Source organism: Rhinichthys klamathensis, unplaced genomic scaffold (assembly GCF_029890125.1).
Source record: "Rhinichthys klamathensis goyatoka isolate OS25496 unplaced genomic scaffold, OSU_Roscu_1.1 h1tg000420l_1, whole genome shotgun sequence".
NCBI classification, from domain to species: domain Eukaryota; kingdom Metazoa; phylum Chordata; class Actinopteri; order Cypriniformes; family Leuciscidae; genus Rhinichthys; species Rhinichthys klamathensis.
In genome coordinates, this window is record NW_026606918.1 from 278,682 (window position 1) to 303,363 (window position 24,682).

Consider the following 24,682-nt stretch of genomic DNA (forward strand, 5'->3'; position numbering starts at 1 on the left):
ATGCCCAAGGATCGTTGGCTAAATGTCTGATGCAAAATTGAAAACACTTCAGGAGTTTCAAAGTCATCATCTGATTGATTGAATTCTACAGGATTTCCCGGGAGTCGTGCGTGTCCCCCATTTTTTAACAGTCAGCCTGGAAACAAAGATGCCGTGACGCCAAACCCCCTCATGGAAGAAGAAAGCCATATAGTGTTTACAACAGTGATAATGAGCGCTTATCATGATCAACTAAACGCTGGATTTTAAAAAACTGTGAAGTAGGCTATATAAAGTTTGTGGCGTAGACTCTTTAAAATACGTCCAAGAGTTTGACACACTGGTCTGTTATTGTAGAGACATCAACATTACATTTTCACACCCCTAAACATGTCGCGGAACAAAATGAACTGTGATTGGTTGCTTTACATGTCAATCAGACGGCCTCGGGCAATGAAAGCGATGGTGTCCGTCAGTCTGAAGGTCTGGCTACGTGAGACTCACCACTGTGCCACATCACCTTTCCTTTTAATTACACTTGTTAATCATTTGGGAATTGAGGATACTAATTGTTGCAGTTTTGCAAGTGGAATTTTTGCCCAATCTCGCCTGATACAAGCTCAACAGTCGTTGTTGTTTGAGTCTCTTTTTCATGATGGGCTATAGGCCAGTCAAGCACATCCAATCCGGTGTAGAATGTCCACAAAACCACTCTGATGTAGCACGTGCATAACGAGGCCTGCCATTGTCTTGCTTCCCAGGAAAGAGATCATCTTGATGGCAGTATGTCTCAGTACAGTCCTGAATCCTGACATACGCCTTCACGTCAGTGGTACCTTCACACATATGCAAATCACCCATGCCGTTTGCACATATGCACCCACATCCCATTACAGATGTTTGCTTTTGCACCTGTCGCTGATGAAAGTCTGGATGGTCCCTTTCGTCTTTGGGACTGAGAACTTGATGTCTGTTGTTCCCAAAAAACAAGGTGAAACTTGGACTCATCTGACCACGCAACACGATCTCATGAACGTGCGTATCTATACCACGAATTTAATTTATCGTGCTATTTATGGGTCATTCTATGAAAATGGTGGCTTTTTGAACAGACAACTTTTAAAAAATGTAATTCTTTTTTTTATACCAAAACTTATAGTCAGATAATAGTTAACCTCTTAACATTATAAATCAACTTAAATGACAGCTTAATGTATTTTTATATTTTTACTACATTACATAAAAAAAAGCTTGACCTGCCTTTTTGTCACTGGTGTTACCTATATTTTAGATGACAATTCAGGCTTTCCAGAATGTAATTTGACCATTTAATTTGCATACATAATCAAAGACAGAAAAAGTTAATGTAATATTAAGAAATTGTCTTGATTAGTAATAATTTGCTTTAACCAGGTATGTGTAAAGTTCTATTGTGTGACATTTTTCTATTTCTACCATTGTGTTTTTTGTTTTAACATTAGAAATAATTGAGGTTGAGTGATCAAAATTGAATGATCATATCCTTAAAATGCTTACTAATGAACGCAGCAACAGTTAGGTATACAAAAACCATATTCTATAAAACTGGGCTACTCTGATGCCAGAACACCAATATCCCATGCAGTAACACCAGTGACGCAATGTAACACCAGTGACGCAATGTGAAACCAATGACATAACATAAGATTATTTCAAACAAATTTTTATCAATTTATTAGTAATATTTATTGTTGAGGCTTTTATGAAACCTTATGTTGAGAAAAACGTTAGTGGTGTTATTGATTGTCACTGGTGTTATCGTCATGTCACTGGTGTTACCAGCAGCAACAGTAACACCAGTGACGATAACACCAGTGACAAATCTGCAGACAAGATAACATATCTAAGATGGCTACCACAGTAGCTCAAACCACACTTCTTAAATTGTAAATAAATCACTTAATCATGCAATTTGAACAATTATTTTAATCAAATTTCCTTTTCCCTTACTATAATCTGTAGAACACCAGTGACGCATCTTAAGTCCTCGCATGAAATTATCAAATTATTTATCAAATTGCTAAAAGATGAAGAGAGAGTGCAAACTCACCATGTGCTTTTCAAAACAGCCCCGCCTCCAAATTAACCTTTGACCCAGAAAGAAGTTGGCAAGGATGTTGCATTATTTCAAAGTAGTGGTTTTTATAAATTGTAACACCAGTGACATGAAATTGAGGGACAGCTATTCCCTGTAAATTATTTATAATATTTAGTTAATATTTTAGTTTTTTAAGTAGTCCACTAAATAAATATACTACTTTCCTTTGTATTATGACATTTAAAGGGGGCGAAAAATATATATTTTAAATCAAAATACGTCACTAAACCACGACTCCTGACCAGAGGGACAAGCCAATTTCATGGTACTGACCGTGTTCTACAATATATTAAAAAATTTGTTTGCAATATAACTGTCTTACAAATGTTTTATTAACAATAAAACACTTCAATTAAAACAAAAAACATATATTTGGTGTCATTATCTGACATTTTTAAGTGTTTTTCCTGGTGGTTAAGGCCGGGACAGGAAAGCCACCATTTTCGTAGAATGACCCTCATACGCCAAAAATGGTTTTTGCGTGCATTTGCTACGCACTGTAATCTCTTGGGTAGGATTAGGGATGGGGAGTGCGTGCGTATTACACGCTAAATAATGCGTATCATATGCACGCGAAAAACTGCGTATCATAAACACGCAAAAACTACTTTTGGCGTATAAATGACACGAAAAAATTTAATTCGTGGTATAGATACGCACTTTCATGAGATCGGGCTGGACCACAGCACACATTTCCACTGTCTTCTAGACCATCTGAGATGGAGAGAACTCAGAGCATCTCCGCATAGAACTGACGTATAGCTTTCTCCTTGCGTAACAGAGATTCAAGTTGCATTTCTTGATGCAGTGGCAGACTGTGTAAAGTGACAATGGTTTTGCAAAGTACTCCTGGCTGTATTTAACACAGGCGGATGGTTTCTGATGTAATACCATCTGAGGACTTGAAGGTCACACACATTCAACAGAGGTCTCCTTGCCCTACACACACACACTGAGATTTCTCTGAATTCTCTAAATATATTTACAATATTATAGAACTGTATATGGCGAAAGACCTAAATTCTTTGCAATTTTGCATTGAGAAATGTGATTTTATTGTTTGACAATGACATTACCCTCTCCTATTACTAATTCACCTGCTAATTGTGGACTGTTTCAAAACTGTTTAACTTGGATTTATAATCTTTTCACTTTTATTTAGCCTCTGTCCCAACTTTTTTGGAGTGTGTTGCAGCCATTAAATATCAAAATTTGTTTATATTCTAAAAATAGAATGAAGTTGGTCAGTGAAAACATTGGAAATCTTTTCTTTGCACTTTTGTCAATTAAATAAAGGTTCAAGAGAATAAACAAATTTTGTTTTTATTGCATTTTACAAAATGCCCTAACTTTTCTAAAAATGGGGTTGTAATTAATTTCTAGCTATTACATCTTCAACAGTGTAATTAGATTACGGTACTAATTACTTTCTAAATCACATATCAACCTCGAACAATTGAACAATACAAGGATAGACATGAACCTGCTCTTAATACGTTCAAATTAATAATATAAAATTCAAATTGTATTAATTTAAATTTTTATTAAAATGTTTAATATAATATTTAAATTCTTCTTCTTCCTACTTAAAGTTATATGGCTACATTAAAAACATACATTTTAACATGAGATGCTAAATTGTTAAATTCACTATTGTTTTATATAGAATTGTTCTAGTCTATATAGTATTTAATGCAATTACATCGAAAGTAACAGTTATTAAAATTACAGAAAAATTACGAGTAATCCCTTACTTTACTTTTCCAAGGGTTTATGACATTATATTATATTGAATATTAAAGGTTCTTGTGTCATTTTGTTAATGAGGAATTTGTGGACACATTAATGTTTGTAAAAAAAAATAATACTTGTATATATATAATAAAGTTTTTATTTTAAAGGGAAATAATAAAAAATAAATAAAATTATTTATTAGACAGAGTGGCATGCTGCTATACTTATTATTGTTTTATCTAATATTTATTGTAATTCTTGGGGTTATTATTATTCAACAATTGCATGAGTTCATGTACATTCATTTGCTATTAATTAAAACCAATAGACTAGTTGAGTGAAATCAGTCAGTTTAAATGAAACACTATTCATTTAAACTGACTGATTTCACTCAACTAGCGCTATTATGATATACTGTATCTTCAATTAAAATATGGGCAATTAAATAATTATGCCCATAAGAACACATTTACCTTTCGGATTAATCTCTTTTAGTGCTGCTTTTTCTGTCTTCATTCAATTATTCAGACCAGGGGCCATCTCAAAAAATAAAATAAAATGAGAACTAAATTAGTTTTCTATTTATTTCCATTTCCATTTCTATTTATTTCCCTTAATAACACATTGGCTGATGCATCATAATCATGCACAAGCTCAAATGTCTTATCTAAACATGTTACAATTTAAAAGTAATTGCACATTGTTGTTAAGGGGAGCATCTTTCCTCATATTTCCCAACTATATGGTCATGTGACAACATTTAGCATACTGCTACTGCTATACAGTTAAATAGTATCACATTGTAGGCTACTTTAAAAAAATGTATGCACTATACAGTTTATATTGCACAGTATGCAGTAACTAAGCAGTATATATTCCAATCTGAACACAGCCCGAACTATAGTGTATATCAAAAGTGTCGAAAAATGTACCGGGTTCAGGACATTTTTTTTGTCACACATTACCTAATGGGTCCCTATAGGGCCAGATTGTTTTAGTGTTGTTCATGACCGTACCAGCATAATCTAGTCTCTATTGACCTTATAATAGCTTTTCCTGGCATGTAGTGTGTAGTTTTCACCAGAAGAGGGCAATAGTCAATAGTCTACGAACTGTTTAGCAAGAAAACCTGGAGATTGAGCTCCAGGGAGTGTGGTTGTATATAGCCAGACTCTCCCAGTACAGTCATTATCCCAATAAACACATAACAGAAGTGAAGCTGACAGCAAGACTACAGTACAGCAGTTATGATTTGAGATTGTATTGTGCAGTATGGAGAGGATACTCAATCTCATTTAAGCAAGGGCTGGCACACGTCACCTCACAGGACTGCCAAAGGAACATCATTTCTGCTGCTTTCCCAATCGAGATGCATGTCTAAACAGGCTTCCTCTTTATTTTCAAATTGCTTGGCCTTGTATTCGTATATATATTCAAGACTTTGTCTGGTAAGCAAGCATGCCACTGTGAATCAGCTGTGCTGCTGAATCATTATTTTTTAAAATAGCAGTAGATGAACCGTAATTAAGATCTGGCGAGATTATCACTTGCAAAGTACAATTTAAAAGCCGTTATTTGCATGCTGATTTCTTTTTGCTTTTTCTTTTCTTAAAGCACTTTCCATTTTTAAGGAGAAATGTCGGTTCAGATAAAGCAGCTCACAAAGTTTCCTCTAGCTGTGACTGGTATCATTTTGCCTTGCTAACACCCACGTATCATATGAAGTATTAAGGGAAGACTCTGTTTAGCGGGTGTTGTCAGTGGTCTCCCTCAAGGAGAAATTACTGTGGCAATGCTAATAAGCATTTATGCTCCCTTGAGCAAATTAAGAAGGGAGAAGACAAGCACTCTTTCATAGACAGAGTAGTAATCGCAATGCCCCTGGCTCTCATTTAGGGTAGCATGCCATCATATTATTTTAGTAACTTGATTTCCACCGTTATTACTTCTTGAGACCAGAGGCGGCGCCAGGGGGGGTCTTGGGGGGTCTCAAGACCCTCCCAAAAAATGCTTTGACCCCCCATTTGACCCCCCACCCCCTTCCTGATTAAAAAAAATATATATCCGGGATAAATATTTAAAAATGTTTATCTTCAAACTACGCAGAACAATAATAATTAATAATTTATTCGACATACAAAATATATAAACATAAGAATCACGTTCCCTCTAAGCTGCGCGCGTGCGCGGTCGTGCACTTCTGATGCCGCGGCCGCGCAGAAAAGAATAATATGCCACTGACGCGAAATGTGTGGGGAAATCCATTTGATTGTATGTGAGAAATAATTGCAGTGCTCAAACTGGTGAGTGCAGTTAACAGGTTTCAAAGAAAGAGAATGATGTGAGCGCGTGTGATTGGCAGTGAGTCGTGTGTGCGGACCAAAGCCTATCTCAATACAAGAGGCGACGAGAAACGCAAAGACATGTGAAATAAAATCACAATATCATGTTTTAAAGAAGAGTGGTTTGATTAAAGTGGTGGAAATAACGGATGATGGACACAGAACGGTAACAATTACACACCCACCCGCGTGCAAACTCAAAATACATCATTAGTTTACATAGATTTAAATAGTTTCAGGCATGGTCAGATTAGGCTACTATAAAAGAGTTCACATTTTGACTTTTCTTGAAAATATTTAGCTATTAGATCTAGCTATTTACAGTAAATGCTTCAGTTTGTTTTCATATTATAATAATATAATATGAAAACAAATTGAAGCATTTAAACTATCACTTCAAATACTTCAATTCATTTTTTTATATTATATTATATTGGGCATATATTTTATTATATTATAAGCCTAAATAAAGAATCTCACAAGGGTATTGTTTAGGGCTCATTGCCATTAAAAAGTTTGAAACCCCCTGCTAAAGAAAATATAGGCTAGGAAATTCATAAGCTATAAACAATCATTTAACTTTGATGGTTTAATGCTGCCTGTACAATTAATTGACTGTACAAAAACACTTTATGGTTTTCCTAAACCATCTCAGTGTAACAGCTTAACTTTCTTTTATAATATATTATATTATTGTAAAGAATTGAACTGTCCTGCAGAAGATTTTGTAAATAATTTTTCATAGGATTTCTTAGTAAAGACTGGAAACAGGACACCGAGGAATTGGAGGATGAGGAGGATACTATTTTGTAAATATGTTTTCTGTCATGGGTGTGGCTATGGCAATTAAAGTTCGAGCATATTGTTTGCAAACTGCAATTGATTAATTAATTAAAAACAAAAAACCGTCGGTGTGTGAATGGGTGAATGTGAGGCAATATGTAAAGCGCTTTGGTGGCCATTGGGTCTGTGAAAGCGCTATATAAATGCAGTCCATTTACCATTTGTTAAGTAGCAGCAATATGCATTTATTAGCCGTGTCCACTGTATTTTTTGTTGGTTTTCATGAGACCCCCCTTGAAATGACCAGGACCCCCCATTGCCCCCCCAATCAAAATTGTCTGGAGCCGCCACTGCTTGAGACTATCAGGGGACACGAAACATTGGTTACGAGAAATACTTGATATTGTGAATGTTTTTTCCCTCTTGAGTTGGCAAATCTACAAGTCGATCATTAGCTGAATTGTGAAATGTGCTGCTATGTATTTATATGTACAAGTATTCCAAACAACTCAAGTAGAAATTACATTAGTAGGTCAGATAATTTAAAATAATACCTTTTAAACTGAGGTTTAAAATTTGCTCATTCAGCCATTTTACTTTTAATAAACATTGTTTATTATTTTATATTATATTACTATACTCACCACCAGCCTATTTACTAGGTACACCTGTGCAATTGCTCGTTAACGCAACTCAATGAATTTAAGCATGTAGAAATGGTCAAGACTGAGCATCAGAATGGAGAAGGAAGGTGATTTATGTGTCTTTGAATGCGGCACAGTTGTTGTGCCAGACGGGCTGGTCTGAGTATTTCAGAAACTGCTGATCTACTGGGATTTTCACGCATCTCTAGAGAATGTTCCGAAAATGAGAAAATATCCAGCGAGTGGTAGGTCTGTTGGCAAAAATGCCTGGTTGATGCCAGAGGTCAGAGGAGAATGACCAGACTGGTTCGAGCTGATAGAAAGACAACAGTCGTTTACAACCGAGATCTACAGAAGAGCATCTCTAAATGCACAATACGTCGAACATTGAAGCAGATGTGCTACAGCAGCAGAAGAACACACCGGGTGCTACTCCTGTCAGCTAAGAACAGCAAACTGAGACTTCAATTCGCACACACTCACCAAAATTGGACAAGAAGATTGGAAAAACATTACCTGGTCTGGAAAGTCTCGATTTCTCTTGTGACGTTCAAATGGTAGGGTCAGAATTTGGCGTAAACAACATACAAGCATGGATCCATCCTGCCTTGTATCAACGGTTCAGGCTGCTGGTGGTGTAATGGTGTGCGGGATTTTTTCTTGGCACACTTTGGGCCTCTTAGTACCAATTGAGCATAATTTAAACCTGAGTATATTATTGCGGACCGTGTCCATCCCTTTATGACCACAGTGTACCCATCTTCTACTTCCAGGAGGATATCGTGCTATGTCACAAAGCTCAGATCATCTCAAAATGAAACTTTTGAACATGACAATGAGTTCACTACACAACAGTCACTCTCCAGATCTCAAACCAATAGAGCACCTTTGGAATGTGGAGGAACGGGAGATTCACATCATGAATGTGCAGACGACAAATCTGCAGCAACTGATTGATGCTATCATGTCAATATGGACCAAAATCTCTAAAGAATGTTTCCAACACCTTATTGAATCTTTGCCAAGAAGAGTTAAGCCAGTTCTGAAGGCAAAAGTGGGCAAAAGGGGGTACAAAGAGGCCAGTGAGTGTTCTATATTATATTATAACAAAGCCCTTATGCTAACATGCATGCTTGGGTTGAGATAGATAGATAGATAGATAGATAGATAGATAGATAGATAGATAGATAGATAGATAGATAGATAGATAGATAGATAGACGAACTAACCCTTTGAAGCAAACACATTTGTAGATCAAGTAAACTATAGAGCCCTTGCACAGGTACAAAGTGACAGGGCCTGCGATCTCTGGGTGATTCACATTCTCCGTGGGCCAAAGAAATGTTCAGAGTGAATAAAACCCTGCTGAATTACTTTGGTCTAACATGGAGTTATTGATCGTGGCCAAGGGCAGTAGATCCGGGCCGGAGCCTGGCTCTCTGTCTGAATTAAAGCTCTTTCGGCACAGCGCAGGGCAGATGCACTCACACTGCAAATGTAAAGGGAAGAAATCGGATTTGCAGCGGCTGTAGTGCAGTTTGCTATGGGGATTGTTCAGAGCATTTTCCCCCATCATCATGCCTTCTATAGAACATTGGGAGGTCAGTACATGTTCAGTGCTATTTATAGTTATGCTATTAACATGATAGTAAGTGGCAAGCATGTATAGCCTAAAAGCATGCAACAATAATGTTAAGTTGACAGCATGCAAGCTTAAATGTATATGGTGCATATACAGTTAAGATCATTTGATACACAAACACACATAAAATAGGCAAGAGAGACAGGAAGTCAAAGCCTCAATGTGAATTTGATGTCAGTCGCTGCTTTGAAAATGAGAGATAGGGTGGAGAAAGCGAGGGAGAATGAGAAAGAGAGAGTGAGAAAAGGATGACTCACCCTTTGAGAGAGCCTCCTGTAACTTCAGGCAAGCTGTTGGGCGCATAAATAAATTATGATATGGTGTCCCAATGTTGGTTTTGTGATGTCTGGATGAGCCTTCTCCCTCCCTCTTCCTCTCTATTTATCTCCCTCAGTGTCAGGTATACGCCTCCTTTTTTGAGTTAGGGAAAGTTGAGGCATTGATTGGTGTAGTCATTTATATAGCACGACGTGTGGACGCTTTGGGCTTCTGAATTTATGAAGCTGTTGGTATGTTGATGTGCTATCAATGGTGTTTTGACTGTCTGACAAATGCGTTGGGTAAGTTGACCTATCTTAAATCAACTTGCTAGCAAGATTTGTTGCTAAATAATAGTTGATGCTGAGTGAAGACATTTTTGATACAAGAAAAAAAAAATCTCACTATTTAGGAAGAGAGAGGGTTAAGCTTTTTGCTTAAGTTGTCCTGTAGACAAGAGGAAATGAGGTAGAGGTAAAACCTTATTTCTCTTTTTACATGCTTTTGAAAAAGTTTTCCGTGTGTCACGTTTTGAGTTTGTTTTTGTGTCATGTCTGTATTTCTAGGTTAGCTTTCCAGTTTGTTAATTAGTTCAGTTCTCCTCTGTTCCCTGGCTGTTTGTCACTATGGTTTCTGATTGATTTGAGTATTCTGTTAATTATCTCGATTGCTCTTTTGTTGGATTTAAGCCCTCAGTTCCAGACTGTTCCTGGTCTTGCATTTTTTGATGTCAGTGTGTTCGTGGTTGTGTTTCCTCCGAGTTATTCTCCTAGTTATTATTTTGATTCTTGGATTAAAGATGTATTTTGAGTATCTCCTTCGTCGTGAGCTTTGTCAAAGCACTGACTGTGTGACGTAATTTTCGTTATCAGGAGGGTCTGCGGATGTCCGCGAAACACTATCTGTATGCAGCCAAAATTTGGGCTGCATCCAAAATCGCATACTTCCCTATAATATAGTAGGCAAAAAACAGTGTTACAAAAGATGTATATGCCTGAAGTAACAGTACTCATAAAATAGTTGGCAAAAAGTACCCGGATGACCTACTACTTCCAGCGAGATTCTTAAGTGCGCATACGATGGACACTTGAGGCCACGGGAGAGGATTTACGAATGGCGGTGAAGCGATGCAACTGACTCTGGTAGGTCACCAGAATAAACAATTACTCAAAATAAGTATCTACTCAAGAGAGTATGTGTGCTTCTCATTTCTTATTCACGTCTTATCTACACCCCCTTAGGATGCGAGGGAAGGATACACCTGTATATCCTCACTCATGACTTCTTTGGGAAGCTTCCTCACACCTCATTCCTCGCAAGTCCAATTAGAGAATTGAGATGTCCTTCAAGATGGCTGAATTCAATCCGGAAGAGCAAGGAAATGAGGAAGCATAAATTAGAGTATTGAGAAGCACCTTATGGAATTATGGACGCAGCCTTTGTGTCCACGAGGACGGTGCGTGTACAACAGCCGATTTGCAAGTGACTAGAGGGCTTGAAAAATAGATAGCAAACGCGTCTTTCCAAAGGAGTATACTTTGACGGAGCGGAAAATGAAATATACCTGGGCCTTTCCACTATCAGTGTCACATGATCCTTCAAAAATCATTCTAATATGCTGATTTGATGCTCAAGAAACACTTATTCAATGTTGAAAACAGTGCTGCTTTTCAGTATTCTTTTATGAACCTGAAAGTTCAAAAGAACAGCATTCATATGAAACAGAAATATATAAGTAACAATCTAAATGTCTTTACTGGCACTTTAGATCGATTAATTGCATTCTTGCTGAATAAAAGTTTCCAAATAACTAAATGTAAATATGGTCACGTGGCAAAAAGTCTGCAGGGGCTTACCCTGCTCTGTCCCTACACAGAAACAAATTGTGTATGTGTTTTAAAGTGTAAGTTTATGATAAACAAAATGCCCTCAATTAAAAATGTAGCTTATGTTGTCGATTTGATTTAAAACATGATAACACCAAGTGAAAAACGAAATGCTTAGAGAATTGTAGTACATTTCATAACACATTTGCGAAGCGGAAAAGCAGTCAACCTCGGCATCTGTCTGGACAGCTCCCTGTAATATTACCACACGCACACATACTTCATCCGTTCTTTTCCTCCTCCCATCCCTGTCATCCCTTCTTTCCTCTCCTCATCACTCTTGCTCTCTCTCCTCCTGAATACTAATTCAAGCTGCACAGCCTCATGCTCCTTAATATGAGTCAAAGCACACCTCCTGGGTTAGCCCTCTCCATTCCTCTTCAAAGCTTCTTCTTCCGGCAGTGCTGGTTGAATGCAGTGACAGAATTTGTTTAAGAAAAAAAGAAGGAAAAGGAAGGAACCTTGCTTGCTTGAGGCAGGGAGAGTGCGCATGTACAGTCTGGGCAGCGTGTGTGCCTGTGTGTGGGTATATTCAAGGTTACGGGTCTCCACGGGCACGCTGGACATGACAAGCAATCATGATGAACCGTTTTTAAATAGATGTACGAAACTCTTCAATTTGAGCGTGAGAAATGACGCAAAGAGGGAGTCTGAGGTACCGAGAGGGATAAATAGATGGTTGTGTTTGCTTTTGGAGAGTGCAAGCGCAACAGGAAAAAAATGGAGCAAGGGAGGGGCGGCAAGAGTTGGGTGGGGAGACAGATGCACCGCATTGTCAAATGATAATGGAGAGAACCAAAGAAAAGAGATGCCCCGTACGATTAGCCAAGATATTGATCCTCTCAGTCCTGGAACTCCAGGGAATTGCATGTAACTTCTGATCAGCGCTCTTTCCTCTTGTTGTAATTGACATTTCTCAATGTCACTGTCAGCTGTTTGATATTTCAAACGTTTGTATTGATTACAAAGGGATTTAAGGGAACATAAGTGGCCGGAGAGAGATTTCACAGCAATCTCACCTGTTTCACAGACACACTGACTTAGTGACTGACTAACTCTGATATCTCGTCTCACCAGAGAGTAATGAGGGGGTTGCAGTGAGCCAAGGAGGGAGGGAGGGTGGATGACGGCGAGAGCGTGTTGGAGGCACACACACACACACTCGCTCTCGCATACAGCCTTACAGAGACAGGAGGGGAGAGTCAGAGACGTGGAGAAGAAGAAGAGGAGTGTGTGAGAGAGAGAAGGAGAGAATGTCTGCTGAGAGGGTGGCTCTCGTTCCTCGCTCACAAACCGGCCCTCGCTGAGACACCATGGGCTGTATCGGATCCCGCACCATCAGTAAGACCCTCTCTGTTTTGATAGCCTTTCTTTTCCAGGTTGAAAGGAGACCAGCCAGGGGTAGAGGAGCGATAGGCAACGCTCTGCTCGCAAGCATCCCCCCTTTCGGGGAAAACGTGTGTGTTTCTATGGAAACCTTTTGGTTAAAGGCCATTTGTCCTCCAGGCTTTGACAGTGATTCGGCACGCTTCTCAAGGGAAGCCGGGATTGAGCTGTCTGCTTTTGAGAGCCGTTAGTGCGTCTGGAATTGATATCCGTATGTGTCCGTCTGCATGCGGTAGGTGCTGTTCACCCGGCGGTTTTAAAGATCTGAAGTGGAATTTTTGGAGCGAATGGTTGAATTCGATGCATATCCAGAACGTACAGTCTCAAAGACTCGCCACATTTGACACCGCGCTAAGGTCACGTCAGGAGCTGTTTGTGTGAAAATAGCAGCAGTTCACAGGTTTGAGCGCGTACGCTCGTGAGTTGCCCGAAGAGGTTAACTGAAGAGGGTGTTTTTCAGGATCAGAGGTGCAGGGTCCCACGCGCTCACGAGCAAAAAGCGCTCAGGTGTGACGTGGAGCTGGATGCGCCTCACATGTAGGTCAAATTCTGCAAAGTCAATGACACCGGTGGGCACCTGTTCCCGCCAAATGGGTACGCTTTAACGCAGCCGTCGATGACAAATTGCAGGTGTTTTGGTGCGATTAATATTCTCTTGTAACCGTGAGGCTGCAGGCAGGCAAACAGAGAGAGGACACAGAATTGTTCCTCTTAAACGTGTTTTATGATGTTGTACGCCCATTAAGACGAGGGAGCAGTATCAAAACAAACACAGACAGCTGATGGACTAATAAAAAAAAAAAATGCCGCTGTATTTGACCTTTGATTGTCATTGAGCTGTGATGTCACAGGAACACGGAGTCTAGGTTTCTTTTACATAAAAAGCTATTGCAGAAAGTGTCAGTGCGGGACATATTGGGTAATTAGGGAAGCCCGTATTTATATCCTCCTGAGAGAGCTAAATTTAATCACCTCTTATAGAAATGCTTATTTTTTAGACTAAAAATTCTTGCAGCTTCAAGTTGTGGCACTGAATTTAGCTGGCTATCTGTTATGTGCTCTGGGGAGGAGCGTGGATGGCATATTTAGTGTGTTTGGCTATAAATAGTGTCTACTTTACAGTGACCGAAAAGGAGAGGAGAGAGGACAAGATGCATGCTAAATAATATGGGTCAAGTGCCTGATATGGGCCTGTGGTTGTTCACCCCCTTATTTTGAGTGAGGCAAACACTTTTTATGTAAGCTGAGGAAATTTATGTGCTGTTGACATGTTGCACTGACACTTTTAATGGCTCAACCAAGGCCCTGTTATCGATTTTTTTGTTATTCTTGACTTCATGAGCTCACAAAGCAAATTGTTGCTAGCCAGAAATAGAAACATTGTTAGTCTACGTTGATCATCAAAAATCCTTTAGAGATTCAGTGCTAACAGTAAAATGCACTGCATATGTTACTTGGAAACTTTTTTATATCAGGTTTGGATTTTTTAATTGGAGTCCTAGAAGCACTTACACAGCTATTGTTCCTCTCACAATATTGTGTAATGAATCAAGCACAGCCTTTAAAGGGCACTATACCTGAATCTGGTGACAGACTGTAAAGGGCAATTGCAATTTACTAATCAAAGTATTAAACTAGAAATGTCCTTGCACCTTTCGGTAAACAAGCATGAAATAACACTTTCCTCATTAAAGTTATGTTAGATAGTCTGTCAAACATATTCACTGGGAATTTGCTATACGCTTCTGTACTTGAGCAGTGAGGGTCAGCATTAAGCATTAACATATTATCATGGATTAAGATAGTAGGGCCTATACATTTTCAAATTTTTATTACAGGTAAGGGATAAGACTTTTTAATTAAGAATTTATTTATTTATATAGATTTTTATTTATTTATATACGTACACAATATATTCAAGTCTATATAATAGAGACTTGAATATATTATAAAAACTCTTTCATGGTGATGGTCCTTTTATAGATTACCTATGTTTTTCTTTATATTCCAGAAAACAAACATCTTTATTTGAAACATGATATTATGTTATATTTACTTTTATAAAACGGTTAGTTCCAGTCCTTGATTCTGATTCACCATAAAACCTAAAACACTATCGCTACCATAGATCACTACACAACAACCCTAGCAACCACTCTTAGCAACGTAAAGATGCGTTTGTTCTCATTGATATTGTTCATTGAAGCTTATAAAGAAGATTGTGAGAGATCGAGTAAGTGAGTGTAACTTACCTGCATTTACAGTAGATATAGCATTTTCCTTCAGGAAGTCCTATATTCGTAATAAAAAATCAGGTTTGAATGTCCGCTGTGATATCTTGTCCTTTTAACAGTTAACCAAGGGGTTTTAGTTGGGTCTAGCTGCTAGCTTCTCCGTGTTCACAAGAAGTTTCAGTCCTTAAAGGGATACTCCACCCAAAAAGTCATCATTTACTCACCCTCAAGTTGTTTCAAACCTGTATGAGTTTCTTTCCTCTGCTGAACACAAAGGAAGATATTTTGAAGAACGATTGGAACCAAACAGTTGTTTGGCACCATTGACTTCCATAGTAGAAAAAAAAAATACTATGGAAGCAATGGTGCCAAAGTTCCAATCGTTCTTCAAAATATCTTCCTTTGTGTTCATCAGAAGAAAGAAACGGATACAGGTTTGCAACAACTTGAGGGTGAGTAAATGATGACAGAATTTTCATTTTTGGGTAGAGTATCCCTTTAATACTGACTGACTCACTAATAAAGACAGTCTTTGTTGCCATCTAATGGCGAAATAATGTAACTTCTGTTGCTGTTCACGGTCAGGGACTATTTTTTCCAGCGGAAGGAATGCTTTTAGTGATTTTACTTCATGAAAGTTGCATTGATACATATTTTTTTTGCCTTTAATATTTGTATTGTGTGGTAACGTTAACCGTTTTATAAAAGCAATAAGGTAACTAGCTCTTTTTTACAGTCTATGTCATGCCTAACAACGCCCTTCAGCCATGACTTATTCACGATACCGCACAGCCTCTCGTACCTTATTGCTTACATATGTCATCAAATATAGCAGTCAGAATTAGTTTCCGTTACTATACAAAAATATTTTATTTATATTTAATATAAAAGTGTAAAAGTATTGTTGTTGTAGCCGAATGATGAATGATCTGACCCAAGTAGTTCCGTCCCAAATAGTTGTCTCGGGGCCAGGTGTGGGTATACAAGGCAATAAGTTGAGAAGTGTGTGTTGGCAATCTTGAAAGTGAAATCACACACTTCTGTGTAATAAAAGATTTCTGTAAAAAAAAAAAAAAAAAAAAAAAAAAATCTCTCTTTTTACTGTCCCTGTCTACCAACTTTGTGGTGTTCTGGTTTAGCCTATTAAAATTTGTGACATATTGTTGACTCTTTTATGCTTGTGTTTGTCGAAGTCGCTTTGGATAAAAGCATTTGCTAAATTAATAACTGTATAAAGATCGGTAAAACGTCTCATATTTGTTTGTCACAGGACTGTCGGTGAGAAACATTGTGTGGGTGTGTTTAGGTGGGCATCAGGTGGATGGCTCGATCTTGGCACTAATGTCGATGTTTGCACTGGGTCGCTCTCTGTACGTGTTTGTTCTGTTCTGAGCTATTGCGTTACTCAGGGATACCTCTTTGTATTGATTTCATTTCAAGCTCTGAAAGAGGGTCAGACAAGCTGACATACAGATGGTCTCTCTCTGTCTCTTTCACACACACTCAATCTTATGCTTCCCTGAGTGTGTGTGTGCTGTTTGCATGTGATTGCATGATCCAGCTTGTGTGGTGACAGACACGGTCCAAGGTGACTGGCTCAGTATGATTGAAAGGTTTAGGAGGAATCACAGAGAGAGAGAAGGACCTCAAATAATCGTCTGTAAAGGGAAAGAGGAAGGCAGAGAAAGAGGGTGATTGAGGTAGGCACAGGAAGTGACAGACAGGAAGTTCTTAAATGTCTTATGGTGAATTTACCTCTTATCGCTTTGCTAACACTTCAGAATACTGTTCCGTCATTAATGAATAACTACACAGGAACAAATGAGTAATGAGAAATGACAAATTATTTGGAACAGTATTCTAAAGTGAAAAGCATGATAACTCTAAGTATAGCCTAATGACTGAAGTCATTGTAATCTTTTGAAGTTTTTGTAAGGTATGATATGATATGAAGATGACTCAAGTGTTACCACACCCTTCTAGTCATTTGGAACTGTATTCTAAAGTGAACATCATGGTAACCAGTGTTGGTTACTCTACAATGTGTAATTAATTACTATAGCAACTAATTACATCTTCAACAGTGTTATTGTAACATGTATGCTCTGTTTTACTTTGTTTCCTTGTGTTTTTGGTTCTGTCCTGTTTACCCGTGTGTCCTCTCAGTTGGCCTAGTTTTCCTAGTCTTGAGTCTGTTTGATTCATTACACTTGTCCAATTAATTAGCTTATTAGTTCCCTCATTTGTTCCAGCATTTATACTCCCTGTGTTCTTGCAGTCTTTGTCCTGTCTTGTTAATGTTGAGGTGTTGTGAAATCTGTTCCTGAGTTTTTTGAGTATATTTGAATTAAAGACTTTTAAAGACTCCTGGATTATTATCTGCACGGGAGATTGGCGAGAGCCCACCATAGATTGTGATCGGCCTGCGGCGTGATCCTGAGCCTCACGGAGAGTCTAGGTGTGTGAGCCGGAAACACTGCGCGTCAATTAGGGAGTGCTTGTGGAGTCCGAGAGCATGGAGGGAAGCCCCACCCACAACCCTGCCATTGTGGATGCGAATTAAATGGCCTCTGGAAAATATTTGGACTCTGAAAGGAATTTGGAGGTATTTGAGGAGGTAAATCCCCTGTTTCTTCCACCCCTGCTGGTCCCGCCCAGCCCTGAGTCTCCTGTTTCCCCGCTGGTTCCACCCAGCCCTGAGTCTCCTGTTTCCCCGCTGATTCCACCCAGCCCTGAGTCTCCTGTTTCCCCGCTGGTTCCACCCAGCCCTGAATCTCCTCTTTCTCCTCTGCTTCTACCCAGTCCTGTATCCCCTCTTTCTCCGTTGCTTCCACCCAGTCCTGTATCCCCTCTTTCTCCGTTGCTTCCACCCAGTCCTATATCCCCTCTTTCTCCGCTGGTTCCGCCTAGCCCTGAGTCTCCTGTATCTCCACTGGTTCCGCCCAGCCCCATGTCGCCGGTGCTCCCTGTGATCCCTCCCAGCCTCCCTCTCCTGCCTTCTCTTCCCAAATCAGCCAGTTCCTCAGACCCACCTCCGCTGGTTCCCTTCAGCCCCTCTGCATCTCCAACTCTTGTGAGGAACTGCCTCGGAGCTTCAGTTCTCCAGCTCTGCCCGGTAAGGAGGTTCCCCTGGCTCCACTTCCAGCCTACGAATCCATCACTCCACGACAGCCTGTAGACCTATCGGCTCCGCCTTGGCTCCTCCCTCCCTTGGCTCCACCAGAAACCATCGTCCTGACAGCTCCACCGGGCTCCCTCGTCTCACCGACTTGGCTTCGTCAGACGTCGCTCCTTCCTACATGGGCTCTTCATCCTTTCAGCTCCGCCTGGGTCTCCATCTACATCGGTCGTCCCCAGGGTGTCATCAGCCAAGTCTCTACCATGGCTCCTCTCTGCCTCGACTACGCCCTGGGATATTATCCTGGCTGGACTCTGGACTTTCATTTGGCTCCTCCTGCTCCTGGCTCCCCCTGGCTCCTCCCACCCTCCACTCCCCCATGGAATGTTTTGTTTGCCCTGGACTGTTTTTGTCTTCTTCTGTTCCACTTCCCCTTCCTTTTGGATAATGTAACATGTATTCTCTGTGTCTACTTTGTTTCATTGTGTTTTCGGTTCGGTCCTGTTTTTACCTGTGTGCCGTGTCAGTTGACCTAGTTTTCCTAGTCTGTGTCTGTTTGATTCATTAAACCAGTCGTCCAATTTATTAGCTTTTTCGTGCCCTAATTTGTCTAGTATTTATACGCCCTGTGTTCTTGCAGTCCTTGTCCTTTCTAGTCAATGTTTAGGTGTTGAGAAATCTGTTTCCCTGAGTTTTACTGAGTATTTTTGAATTAAAGTGTCCTGGATTATTCCTGTCATGTGCCTTGTTCAGACCAACTCATAACAGTAGATTACTGTACTAATTACTCTCTCTAAAAAGTAATGCGTTACTTATTACTATTTACCATCTAAATCCCATATCTACCTCAACCAGTTACAAGGATAGACATGAAACTGCTCTTTTAATTCTTTCAAATAAATAATATAAAATTGCATAATTTTTTTGTGAACTGACCAAAGTATTTAAAGGGAGACGGTTCAATTAAAAACATACATTTTAACATTAAACATTTAATTTTGATGTTAAATTTACTATTATTTTATATAGAATTGTTCTATAGTCTACAGTATTTAATGCAATAACACCAGAAGCAACCGTAATTAAATTACAGAAAAATGAAGAGTAATCCCTTACTTTACTTTTTCAATGGAAAAGTAATTCATTTACAGTAATTAATGACTTAAGTAATTATTTACACCTAACACTGATGGTAACCCACTAATGACTCAAGTGTTACCAAATCCATCAGAAGCAATTACTATCCAAAAACTTCAAAAGTTTACAATGACTTCAGCAATTGCTAGGGAGTTATCATGGTTTTCACTTTAGAATACTGATCCAAATAATTAGTAATTGATTCTGAAGGATTTGGTAACACTTTAGTCATTATCTCAGTTGGTAATACTTTGATCTTCACTTTAGAATTCATTATCACCTATATTATGCATTATTCACGTTAATTATAAACATGTATAGTACTTCTTAGTCCACTGGGAGATATGAAAACATAGTTATTGATTAGCTAATAGTGAACTACCACATTCAACTCAGTGCTAATACTTACTAATTAGTTAATCAGAGTTTCTTGTTAGTTAATAGCATTTACTAGAATGTTAACATTGCATTACTCATTTGTTCCAGTGTAGTAATTAATTAACAATAACAGTATTCTAAAGTGTTTCCATCACTTCCTATCCAGTGCTGTCTATACAGGGAACCAATCCTCGGGACACTTTTAGGTTTTATTCTAATGGTGCCCCAAGACTTTCCTTATTTTAAGCCACTGACATCCAGTTTCACCTGTCTGTTCCTTCCAATTAAATTTGAGACAGTAGAAGCAGTTGTTTCTTTTAAATATTTCCATTAATATCAGGTTGAAGGTCACTTCATAAACCAATCATTTAGAGGTGAGTTTTAAAGGTGCCCTAGAATGTTTTTTTAAATTATTTTATAATGTTTCCTGGGTTGCCCTATAATGTTAGTATGTTTTTTAGATAAAAAATAGTCATAATTTAGAAATAAAAGGCATTTTTCCTAGCCTGATTTTAGCCTCTGATTTGAACGCTTTGTTTGAAGGGGCGTGTCTGCTGTGTGTAACCGGCCTCTGCTGTGATTGGCTGACATGCTTGCATATGAAATAGGTCTGTATTACATGTGAAACTCTCTCGAATAATTTTACTACAGCTATTATACGTTTTTACTATTACAGCTATCGAGATCGAGAACGAATCGTGAGATGTTTTTAAAGTATTTAGATCTATTCCCATCACATACAATGTTGCCGTGATGACTGAGCATTGAGCAAGCAGATCACAGTCTGTTGATCGTGAGCATGAAGATCTTATCACTGCAACGCAGTTTCTGCACTCTCTCTAATGCTTTCACCAATGCAAACACGATCATGTAAATACAGTAAGAGCTTCGTTGTGCAGTGTAACGTGCGTCATTGAATTCATAACGAGTTTGGCAAGTGTCCAGATAAACTCGCGCTGTGTGGAAAGATTGTTCTTTGATCGCTTTCTGTATATAATTTATTCACAATTTAAATACGTTTTTTTTCATCCTACTAAAAGAAACGATGTGAAGTTGATATTTTAGTCACTATGGCTTGACTTACTGATGCATAAACAGTATTGAACGATTTTGAGAGAAAGATTACCTGTCTGAACTTGAACAATTACACATCAGAAAGTGTTGCTTGGTAGCTCGATCCGAGGCCAGCTCTGTATTGGCCCAAGTTGAGGAAACAGTCGTCGGTGAAATGTTTGGAAATTTCCAGAGAAAATAAAATTAACCCATTGTTTCTTCAGAGGCTCGGATGAAGGAACTAAAAAATACTTTTGTGTTCATGTGTACATCCAAACACTGAGCAACTGCTATGCTTCGGCTGCGCAGTTCCGCCTGGCATTGAACATGGGCTGGCATTATGCAAATTCTTGGAGTCGTACATATTAATGATCCCGACTGTTGCGTCACAGTCGGTGTTATGTGGAGATTCACCTATTTTTCAGGGGTGTTTTTCAAAAACGAGATTTAAGTAGAAAACAATGGTGTTTGAGACTCACTGTATGTCATGTCCATGTACTGAACTCTTGTTATTTAACTATGCCAAAATAAATTCAATTTCACATTCTAGGGCACCTTTAAATCCCAAGTGAAGAAATGTTCACAAATCAATACCGCAATGAAATGGAATAAAATATTCTCTCGTTCTTTCTCTCTTTAAACTTTATTTGTAACTGAAAAATGTTGCTTCAGTTAGAAATGCCCAACTGGCATCACAACGTACAGATAAATCAGTGCAATGCCTTTGTTACTATGACTATCAGTTAGACTTGTAATATATTTAGGGCATATTATATAACAGTAACTATTACATTTAAAGAATCCTGAAAAAAATCACAAGAATAAATTACTTTTTAAATTATATTTTTATAGCTTTTTTTTGGGTTAAAAATGATCCAAAATACATATTTGAGAAAATACATAACCAGCCAGTGTTCAACGCTATCTGCTTGCCGTAGCTCGATTCAAAACGGTAAGCTTGTAATAATGTTTTTAATTCCAGTGGCACTGGTGGATTTCCGCGGGAGATTCGAGCATGTCTTTGCGTCATTACGTCACATCTGTACACATAAAGAAGGAGTCTCGGCTAGTAGGCTATATTGCGTGTGAGGATGCTGGAGGTGGAGATTTATAGCCTTTTCTCACTGCACTTGATATAATTAAACGTATCAATTTGATGGCGGATCCAGAAAGGTTCAAATGACAATCACCAGTGACAACAGATTCACCCGCTGTAAAATGCAAAAGACTTCGTTCGGACTTCGGAGTGGCTACAGAAAAAAAGAGACTGCAACCGGGCCCATGCGAAAACAAGGATACATATCGGAAGGACATTACATGTAGCCACGCAATGCTGACATTGTTAACATTAACAAGTTGAGAACAAAGTATAATTTGCACGATTTTGCGTGATGATAAGCGATTTTTGGATTTAATCAGCGCGATTTACTGCAATGTCAGAACCAGAACAAAAGTGGATGTTACTTACTTGTTCAGATGACATTGTCCGGTGAAAATTATTATGTTAGTCATACTTCCAAAAAGAATATCTGTGATTCTGAATGCCAGTATCGACACCGGCGCGGTGATTGACAGCTGCACACTCTCCTCAATGTGTTCATCCGCGCTGTGCGGTGTCGAAGTACAACTCACGTAAAGTTGATAATTCCGCGAATGACTGCAATTGCAGATTTCGAACAGAGATGGAAAAACAATCACAAATTTGATTTTTCATATCATTTTATTCTCAAACCAGACTTTGTCCTACTTTAATAACTAGGCCTATAGCTGACTCATCTAAACAGTAATTTCTGCTGTTCATTTCGTTGTAACTGATTGTAAAGTAATGTGTTCACTTAATTTCTTAGGTTTCTATTTCTCATTCTCCTCATCTATCCCTTACTGTCCATGTTTTTTTCACCCATGTTCAGTCTTTTGCACTTTAGAGGTATTTGCACTTGATCATGAAAAGATTTAAATGCCCTTCCAAGAAATTTGAGACGTCACTCAGTCAGACCACATCATGAAGTGGTTTAAAGATGCCTCCCAGTCAAGTGTAAATGCATCTTGTTGTTTAGGCCACACATGTATGTAATGTATGTAACACCAATTTTCATTTGAGCCGAAGAGAGCATTCAACAGAAAATATCACTGCTCTGTGTTAGCATCTATATAGCCTGGGAACAATTGATTCATATCCATTTTGCGTAGACACAAACCCAATCGTAAAGTGTAAACACCCGTTGTGTGCCTCACTGTCCTCCCTTCTTCACCCTGATGGTCAATTTTGTGATGGTTAGTAAGTTTTTGCTCTCTCTCTCTCTGTGACTCGGTTCTCTTTCTGAGTCTCTCTCTGTGTCTTCTAACTCCGTGTCATTTTAATCTCTTTACGCCTACCTCCTTTTGTCCTCCGTTTTTCTTTGTTATACCGTATTGCATAGTGTTCCTCCCTTCATTCAGTGTCTTGGTCTTTCTCTCATCCTCTTTGTCTCTGTCTTTCCTTTCCCTCCCCCCTCTCCATGTGTTTTTGGCTCAGTACTGGAGGTGAGTCAGCCTCTTGGACTTCACTCCTAATCAGAGTCACTGTGAGCGTCACCGTGTGTCAGAGTTCCAGCTTGCGTTCCATTATTTGTCCCTTTTTCTTCCCTCTCTCCTACTTCTTCATACCTTTTTGCTGTAGAATAAAATCTCAAAGATGTTCTCTAGGCTGTGAGATCTGTCAAGCCAGATTGTCCATGGTCCAGTTGTTCCTCCATCTGGTCCTTGGCAATGCAGATCTTCTGCTGCTTCTCTCCGTGAGACCGTCAGGCTTAAGCTGGCTGTCTAGGAATCTTCCTTACTGTTCCTCATCGTTCAGTGTCTATTGACGTTAGCTTTTATCCTCGTCAAATGGATATTTATTTAGCTCGTCTGACTGCTTCTTTATCCGTCTCTCTCGCTCTCTCTTTCCTTTGCCCTGAAGCTCGGGCCCTCATAATGCCCAGTGTCAGATTCAGACATAAATGTAGATGGGCAGGGTAAACAGTGCAGCGGCCATGTGGCGCTTAGCGACCTTGGATGTGATGGCTTATCCTTCATGTCTCTTGGGATTTTCTCAATGTGTTTTCCTGCATGAGTGGAAGTGTTTTGTCCGTAACAACATCATGGTGGAACAGACAGTTAGAAAGTTATGGGTCCTGACAACTGGGATGTGCAGGGATTCATCCCTATCTATCTATCTATCTATCTATCTATCTATCTATCTATCTATCTATCTATCTATCTATCTATCTATCTATCTATCTATCCATCTATCCATCTATCTATCTATCTATCTATCTATCTATCTATCTATCTATCTATCTATCTATCTATCTATCTATCTATCTATCTATCTATCTGTCTATCTGTCTGTCTGTCTGTCTGTCTGTCTGTCCGTCCATCATGCTCTCATCATTGTTAATGTTCTTCTGCCATGTTAGTTCTGACTGTCTCCTTTAATTGATTATGAGTAGATCTGCTTGACCTTAACTCACTTTATCTGTCTTTCTCTGTTTACTCTTCACTCTGGTTCATTGGTCTCCTCCAGAGCTGCACTGCTCTGCTTGGCTCTATCCTTCTCTCCAGAGTGGGTTAGGTTGATTGAGGAAATGGCTCTAAGGCCCAAAGGCTCTGCTGTACTTACACACAGAGAGAGACCAGCAATTAAAAGACACACGCTCACACACACATGCACAGGATGCGATTAATGTATTTTGAGATCAGTCTGTAGTGGACAAAATAAAATCAGATGCAGATAGAACAAGGACTGGTACATTCTGTTTTGACGTGATTAACCCCATCACAATTTTGTTATTCTATTGCGTCAACAGTTTAGGACTGTTGTAAATGAGTTCAATGAATCAAGCCAATGCTCAACTCAATTTCACTGATATTGAGCTGAATTAAATAGAACTAAATTGAATAGAGAGAGACGGGGGAGTGAGAGAGCATGTGATGTGCAGCTAGGCAGG

The 24,682-nt window shown here is 39.0% G+C and overlaps 1 protein-coding gene across 3 annotated transcripts in view; it reads left to right on the forward strand.

The window, feature by feature from the left end:
- Window positions 1–12,529: 12,529 nt before the first annotated feature.
- fam131ba (family with sequence similarity 131 member Ba) overlaps window positions 12,530–24,682 on the forward strand; it is a 34,435-nt gene continuing 22,282 nt past the window's right edge. For all 3 annotated transcript variants that reach the window (XM_056235360.1, XM_056235361.1, XM_056235362.1), the window contains exon 1: window positions 12,530–12,746. In XM_056235360.1, coding sequence (XP_056091335.1) covers window positions 12,719–12,746 — 28 coding nt within the window. In that variant the 5' untranslated portion in view covers window positions 12,530–12,718. The remainder of the gene's footprint in view (window positions 12,747–24,682) is intronic.